General features: G+C 58.9%; 1 protein-coding gene across 1 annotated transcript; it reads left to right on the forward strand.

Annotated features, from left to right (window-relative positions):
• The first annotated feature begins 2,857 nt into the window (after positions 1-2,857).
• Positions 2,858-6,901, forward strand: RLBP1 (retinaldehyde binding protein 1). Its single transcript, XM_009635873.2, has 7 exons — positions 2,858-2,869; positions 3,151-3,279; positions 3,566-3,767; positions 4,868-5,046; positions 5,722-5,880; positions 6,522-6,632; positions 6,743-6,901. Exons 1-7 carry the CDS (start codon positions 2,858-2,860, stop codon positions 6,899-6,901), a joined length of 951 nt encoding a protein of 316 aa, XP_009634168.1.
• The last annotated feature ends 1,169 nt before the right edge of the window (positions 6,902-8,070 follow it).

Raw genomic sequence — 8,070 nt, forward strand, 5'->3', positions numbered from 1 at the left:
GGCAGGCAGCTGGGGGGGGGACTGGGGCGCTCAGCACAAAGTGCCCATTCAAGGCCACCCCGTAGGAGCAGCACATGGCCCCTATGAGTGCGTGAATCCCTTAGAGTAAACCCCTTAATTCCAGGGGGCACGAGGGGTGGCCTTGGGCACACGAGGAGGTTTAGCCCGCCTTTAAGCAGCGGGATTTAGCTGGAGGATCCGGTGCCAGCACAGCATGGGAGCTTTTGCAAGCCCAGTGCTCATGGGGAGCAGGAGCTGATGCTGCCAAGTGAGGAGGAGCGGGTTCGCCTGGGGCCAGGGGCTGCGGGGAGGGGATAACTGGACCTGGATGAGAACTTCCCAAAGGGATCCAGCCACACCGCTTTGGAGTTTGTCCCCCTTGGCATCAGTCCCTCCTGGGGCTGCCACCCCTTCCAAAGACCCCTTTTCCCAGGACAAAGCACCCACTCAGTGATGCCAGGGGTTGCACATGAGTCTGCAGAACTTTCATCTGCGACGAGCATGTTGGCCAGGATGCCCAGGTGGCCAGGGGAGTGCAGATCCCCTCTGCTGCCCCGTGCAGGGCCGTTGGGTCTGTTCTGGAGCCCTCATGCTGACGATGTCCCCCCATCACACACCATCTTGCTTCCTGGGCTGCGGACAAACGTCCAACAAGCTCTAGGAGGGAGCTGAGCCTTGCGGCAGGGCTGGTGTAGGAAGGGGACAGGGAGGTCAGGAGGTCTCCAGTGGAGAGCAGCAGGTGGTGCCCCTGGCCATGGTGGCATTGCTCAGGGTCTTGACACAGATCTGGGTTTTTCCTCCCTGTTCCCCCCTGCCCTTCATCTGGAGTCTCGTGCCTTCCTACTCCTCCCTACCTCACAGCGGGGTCTCGGCTCCATTTGCAGGACAGCCCCATGGAAACCAAATCCGTAAATCCCGGTGGCATTACAAAACATGCCTTGTGTAAGCCCCTTCAGTCCTGCTCTGCTGCTTAGCCCGTCCCCACCACCTCCCCAAAATCCCCATCGTGGTAAGAGCCCAGCTGAGCTCCTCTTCTGGGCTTGGGGAAAGAGCTGTGCACAGCCCTATCCTCACCAAGTCCCCATTAAGCTCCTGCAACCCTGGGCCCAAAAAGAGTTAAGGCTGCAAGGGCTCCCCTGTCCCATGTGGCTTCAGCATGCTGGGATGTCCCCAAAACCCTTGTTTTGCCATCCTGCTGCACCCACACATGGGCTCAGTACAGCCCCTGCCTCTTCCTGGGGCTCCCCTCCCTCACGGGTTTGCAGCATCACCCCGGGAGTGGACTGGGTTCCAGTTCCCAAAGCTCCAGGCAGGCAACCGCGTCACCTTGGGGGCATTGTAAAAAAAAATATATCTGCCCATGGTTTTTTATTTTAAAAGCTGAAAGTGGCGCTGGATGGATGCTGGTTTGGGTGGCCTGGTTTGGGAGGAGTTGGAGAGCCCCAGGAGGGACCAGACCCAGGGAGCATCCTCTGCCGTGGACCTGTCCCCACAGCTGGACCCTGCCCACACAGCCAAATTTACAGCAGGACCTTGCCAGGCTTTTTGGGGCAGAAGCTGGGGAAGAGACCTGGCCCACTTGCCCCGGGGGATCAGGCTGGGGTGGCAGGCTGCCCATCGCCTCCTCTGCCCCTGGCCCGCACTAATGAGCAAGTTACACAACGAGAAGCTTTTATACTTCGTTAATCGGGTCCGGCATCCCAGCCCGCCCCTCCACGCACGCTCTGGTCGGCCAGCGGAACCCCGGCTCCCTCCTTCCCTCTCCTCAGCTGCCTTTTGTAAAGTTTTAATGGGGTTTCTTGCCTGGGTTGTGCTGATTTAATTACAAAGCTGCAGTGAGTTGATGCCTTGTGACGGTCTAATCCCAACCTGGTGACTCTACAAAGCTTTCGCCCAGCTTGCTTCCTGCTCCACTCCGGCCTCGCCATCCGTGCTTCCGACTCTGCCTCGTGCACTGACCCTCTGCAGACAGTTCAGCTTCTCCTTTCCCTGGTGAGTAACCTGGGACTTTTTCCACCCAAAATAACTTTGCATCGGAGACCATAATCCAGCCCTCCCTTAACCTGGCACCTCCAAGGCTGGGATTGCTTTTAGTGCCTGGAAAAAGGGGATGCCCATCCCTTCCCCAGGAGCTGGCGGGGAAGAGGATGCCCCTGGGAAATGGTTGAACTGGAGCCAAGCATCACTTGCAGAGCCTGGGCTTGGAGCTGGTGCTACGGCCCGGCAGGGGCAGGGTTGGGCACTGGAGGGAGGCTGAAGGCAGGCTTCCCCCTCCTCATGCATGGGAACAAGGTGTTTCACCCAGATGGTGTCAGAAAGATGCCAAAAGGCTCGCGGTCCAACCTTGCTGCCGGCAATGGGCTCTGGGCTGGAGCAGCAGGGGCTTGAGGGTTTGGGAAACACCTTGGGGATAATGGGGCAATAGAAACAAAAGGCAGTAAAAGCATGAGCCAACTGCCCACCTGGCCAAAGCTGGGCACTTGCCTCTGCCCGTATGAGGATGGTCTGAGATGAAATGGCACTGGGTGAGCTCATGGGGTTGGGGGTCCCCGTGAGATGCCCTCAACCTCCAGCGGAAAGGCAGAGACAGAAAAAAAGGATGAAGGCGTTGGACAATCAATACCCACATTTTTAAGCTGCATTTGCAAACATCTCTGGTGTTTGTCAAAGCTGCCCAGCCTCCGGCAGGCAGGCAGAGGGGCAGGCAGCATGTGATGGAGTTGAGGACGGTTGAGGTGAGCAAGAGAGGCAGGGGATGGGGCACGGAGGGGCTGCAGAGGCTGTTGGGATCCCCACTGCTGCTGATTCCTCCTTCCCTCTCCCAGGGTCCGGCGGCCAACAGAGGACAGAGGACAACATGTCTGCAGTTGTGAGTACTGCCCTGTGCTGCCCCGACCCCTGGGCTCTGAGCATCCCCTCCCTACAGCACCAGGATGGGGTGCACACTGCGCACCCCTCACCCCCCTGGCTGCTCTCAGCCTGTGGCAGGGAGCCTGGGTGGCATGCAGCCCATTCCCACCCATTGCATCCCCTCGGGTGCAGGCATGGAGGGTCTTCCCTTCCCCATAGCCCCCCATCCCAGGAGACCCGCAGTGGGGCAGGGAGTTGGGGGCTGGCTGGGGAGACCCCACATCCTCTCCTCACCCCCAGACTGGCACCTTCCGCATCGTCTCGGAGGAGGAGCAGGCCCTGCGCACCAAGCTGGAGCGCCTCACCACCAAGGACCACGGCCCCGTCTTTGGGAGGTGTGAGAAGATCCCCCCCCACACCCTGCAGAAGGTGAGGGCGGCTGCAAGGAGCAGGCGGCAGGCACAGTCTGGGGCACCCGGTCCTTTCTGGGGGCTGGAGGAGACCCTCAACAGGGTCTCAATGGGGGGTGGGATGTGCTTGCACCAAAGGGTCTTAGAGGGGTTGGACCTGGGTGACACTGCCCTCCATATGCCAGGATGCTGCAAGCATCATCACTGCATCCCTCTAGCTTTTGGGTGCCTAAATGACCCCTGGGGGGTTTTGGGGTGCACGGGGGGCATTTCTGAGCTGGGACTCCTCCCTGTTTCCCCCCCAGGCGAAGGATGAGCTGAATGAGACAGAGGAGCAGAGGGAGGTGGCGGTGAAGGCTCTGCGGGACCTGGTGCAGGAGCGGGCAGGCGGTGAGGAGGTGTGCAAGGCGGTGGCTGAGAAGGTGCAGGGGAAGGATGACTCCTTCTTTCTCCGCTTCATCCGTGCCCGCAAGTTCGACGTCCACAGAGCCTACGACCTGCTGAAAGGTGGGGAGGGGTCCCGAGCTGCGATGCTGGGCAAGGACAGGGATACACATCCACTGGCAGCTCCCAGTCCTGCACCAGTTCCTTTCTGGTCTGGGCTGTGCTGGCAGAGCAGGACCCTGGCATGGGAAGGGGATGAGGAGAGGATAAATAGAAAAAGGCAGGGCTGGGGTGCTCAGGATGCAGGAGAAAGAGCTGGGATGGGGAAGGCAATAAATGACGGTGGCGCCAGGCATCCCACAATGCCAGGGCAGTCCCATTCCTTGCCAATTTACTGGACAAAATGGAAAAAGCCCATGCGTTTGGCGGTGGCAGGCTGTGCAGCAAATCTATCTGGTTTGGTCTACATCCCCTCGAGACCCCCACACTCTATACATGCCATATATACACCCTATATATGCCCTATACATACCCCTACCTACCCCTGTAAGGAGCACCCACCCTGGTGCCTGGTGGCTTCAGCACCCCTGGGGCCCCTTGAGGGCTGGGGGCAGCTTTGGGGGGGCTTGTGGCACTCCCTCCCCACATCAGGGGTGATCTGTAGGGATGGAGGGGGAGAGGAAGAGAAGCCTGGGGGGATGGCTGGGACCGGCTGGGACCTGCCTGGCTCCAGATCCGCTCTTCTTTGTGTCAGCTTGGGGGATAATGAGTTGTAATTATCAGCGCTGGCTCCCAGACGAGCTGTTTTGTTCGCCCACATTTTCCCAGGATGAGATTCCTTATTTCGTGCCCGCAGGGTGCCAAGGGAGGGGAGCTGGGGGATGTCACCCAAATGTGGAGGAAGGGGAGAAGGGAAATGAGGGGGAAAATGACTTTATCTGCTCGTTGAGGTGCTGGAGAGAAGGCAAGCGTGGGAAGCCCCCAGCATGGGGAGAATAACATTGAGCGCTCTGGGGATGGGGCTGAGCTCCTCTTGCTCCCTTTGCTGGAGAAGACCTGACCCATGTGGACCCCAGGTACAGCCGGTCCGCAGCTCTGGGGCTCAGGACCAGCATCTTGCCATCACCAGCCTGCCCTGTCTCTGGTGGCTTTCCCAGTGCTGCCCTGGCTTCCCAAGGCCGGGAGAGCAGCTGTTGTCCTCCCCGATTTCTGCTTCTCTCCAGGCTACGTGAACTTCCGCCAGCAATACCCCGAGCTCTTTGACAACCTGACTCCCGAGGCTGTGCGCAGCACCATCGAAGCCGGCTACCCCGGCATCCTGTCCAGCAGAGACAAGTACGGCCGGGTGGTGATGCTCTTCAACATCGAGAACTGGGATTACGAGGAGATCACCTTTGACGAGGTCAGGCCAGCCCAGCCATCGCTCCCGCAACAGAGCGGTCCCGCTCCTGGGCTCGTCCTGCTTGGCGTGTCTGAGCGCAGCATCCCCTGCATGCACATATACATATGTACAGACACAGCCTCCAGCCATCCCAGTTGAAGGAAATCTGTAGCCCTTTGAAGTTATCCTTACAGGGAGTGCGGGAGAGCATGGTCCATCCCAAAGCGTTCCCCTTCATTCCCCCTGATGCAGTGCAAGGCGCAGGCTAAATTTGGGGTGTGCGTTCCCCAGACCAGGTAACACAGGGTGAAGAAAGGCACCACACCAGTAAATCATGGTGCTTTAGAAAGGAGGGACCTGCAGGGCAGGCACAGGACATGGAAAGGGCTTCTTGGCAAAGAGGTCTCCAGGCATGTAACTCGCAACTTTTCCCAGCTCTGTTTTCTACTCAGCTCTGAATTTGGTCACAACGTATCATCGACCCACATCTGAGACACACACAGCTTGAAAGGGGAATGTGGTGGTTGTTGAGCATCCCCCGAAATGCCCTCCCTGCAGTCCTGGGGCTGGCTGCGACAAGCAGGCTGCAGTCAAGCAGACCCTGGCTAATGTTCCATGGGACTCTCCCTGGGAACCTCCTGGGGTCTATGGGAGGTGAGACCTAATACCAGACCTGCTGCCTCTCCTCTCCATCAGATCCTCCGTGCCTATTGTGTTATCCTGGAGAAGCTGCTGGAAAATGAAGAGACCCAGATCAACGGGTTCTGCATCATTGAGAACTTCAAGGGCTTCACCATGCAGCAGGCGTCAGGGATCAAACCCTCTGAGCTCAAGAAGATGGTGGACATGCTGCAGGTGAGGTGGCAAAGTCTGCGCCCAGCAGTGGCAGAGCAGGTCCTGGGGGAGCAGAGAGCTCAGGGGAGGGAGCAGGCAGGACTAGCAGGGTTTGTGATTCCACCACACTGGCACCAGTGGAGAGGCTGTTCCCCATCACACACTCCTTCCCTTGCCAGCTGAATGGCTTAATCCTGCCAGATGGATCCTATTTTTCCAGCCCCAGGTCCCTATCCTCCCAAAAGCCCAACCAGAAGCAGTACCACTACTTGTAGCATCCTATGGCATGGCCTGGAGGCCTTTCCTCACCATCTTCTCAGCCCAGCCCGGTCCAGGCTGGACGGAGACTCACAGGCACTCCAGGACTTCTGCCGTTGGACCAGAGGCCAAAGACACTTGGCTTTCTCCAGGGAAGGAGGACAGCAGAGATGCTGTCCTTCTTGTGGAGTGGGAGCAATGAACCATCTGGGAGGCTCTTCAGCTTCCCTGGTACTCCTGGGGCTGGGAGGGCTAATGCCCTGGGTCAGAACAGAAAAGGGGCCATCAGAGAGAGAAGGGGAGATTGGGTGAGGGGAGCAGTGGCAGTGCTGGGGTGTCCATTGCTGCCCACCAGGCTCCGTGTGGCCAGCACCCTCGGTAACGCTCTGTGTCTGGGATCCTAGGACTCCTTCCCAGCGCGGTTCAAGGCTGTCCACTTCATCCACCAGCCCTGGTACTTCACCACCACCTACAACGTTGTCAAACCGTTCCTGAAGAGCAAGCTGCTGGAGAGGGTGAGTGTGGGAAAGGGAACCAGAGGCAGAGGCACATCCCTGGGTGAAACAGAGCAGCCAAGAAGAGTTGCCCTGGTCCTCTGCTGAGGGTTGCTCCCATCTCCCTCCAGGTCTTTGTGCATGGGGAGGAGCTGGAGTCCTTCTACCAGGAGATCGATGCTGACATCTTGCCAGCAGACTTTGGTGGCAACCTGCCCAAGTATGACGGCAAAGCAACTGCAGAGAAGCTCTTTGGGCCCCGCATCGAGGCTGAAGACACGGCTCTCTGAACTGGGGTCCACTCCTCCTCCCCTGTACAATAGGATCGGAGGTGGCCCTCTAACCCCAACCATGTCCTTACCGTAGCTTTGGTTGAATGACTGCTCGTGATGAGGCACTCCGAGCACGTTGCTCCACGCCTGTCCCTCCCCTCCCCAAACCTGGCAGCGGGCTGCCCGGCAGCTCTGTCCCTCCCAGGCAGAGCATCCTTCCCTCGGGAGCCAGCAGAGGAAGGTTGCCAGCCCTCTCCTGCAGCATGCCCTGGAGCTGCGGAGGGAGGACAGGACAGCGTCTGCTCTGGGAAGGGAGGGCTACAGCGAGGGAGAAATAAAGTGTTTAACAGCAGAGCTCTGGGGTCCCTTGTGGCATGTGGCAAGGAACAGGGGTGCAGCTTTTTGGACACAGGCACTGGCTGGGCTGCTGATTCTAAGGAGGCCAGGAGTGTCAGTGCTTGGTAGGAGACCCCTGTCCCCCCATCACTGACTGCTCTTTGGCTCAGGGGCCAAGCAACTGGCCTCCTCCATCCTCCACGCATCCCAGAATGAGCCCAACCCCTGCCTGAGCAAGGACCCCCAGTTGTCAGACATCTGCTCTAACCAGGAAAGCAAAAACAGCCCAAAAGATGCAAAACAAGAACTGAAACAGGGGCCCAGGCAGAGCTGGCTCTGCCTAATTCCTGCTCAGGCAGGCAGGGGGGAGGAACAGAGGCTGCAGCAGCCGCTGTGACTAGGAGATGGATTTTAACCAGAGGACAGTGAAGGACAAGCAAAATACACCCCTTAAATCCTTCAAAAGCCTCAGCACAGCTCTTTTTCCTAGCACTGCACAGTGAGAGGGAGCTCAGCCAGGGAAGCCCCACCAAAAGCCACTGCGGAGGGGCAGAGGAGGGCAAATGAGCTGTGCCTGATGCCAATGCGAATTAGCCCTTGCTAATGCGGAGTCAGCAGGACCCGGGTGGGGAGGAGGGAGGCAGAAGTCGCTGTGTCCCAGGGAAGGCAGTCTGTTGTGGTTCACGAACCAGGCATCTCCTCCAAGGAGCTGATCGGATGCCTGTTTCCAGACCATCTCCCGTGGTGAGCAGCGGGCCTCGGAGAGGAACGAGGCACTGGTCTCTGCCCAAGTTGTCCCATCTCCCCTCCCTGCCCCCCTCCCAGCTCTGCAGCCACACACGGGCGCCTTT

Source organism: Egretta garzetta, unplaced genomic scaffold, assembly GCF_000687185.1.
Source record: "Egretta garzetta isolate BGI_Z169 unplaced genomic scaffold, ASM68718v1 scaffold203, whole genome shotgun sequence".
NCBI lineage: Eukaryota > Metazoa > Chordata > Aves > Pelecaniformes > Ardeidae > Egretta > Egretta garzetta.

Bases quoted from the DNA above. Each gene is read 5' to 3' on its own strand.
- RLBP1 (XM_009635873.2), top strand. The intron at 3,768-4,867 runs GTGGGGAGGGGT...GCTTCTCTCCAG, and splicing joins AGCCTACGACCTGCTGAAAG to GCTACGTGAACTTCCGCCAG. The intron at 5,047-5,721 runs GTCAGGCCAGCC...CCTCTCCATCAG, and splicing joins AGGAGATCACCTTTGACGAG to ATCCTCCGTGCCTATTGTGT.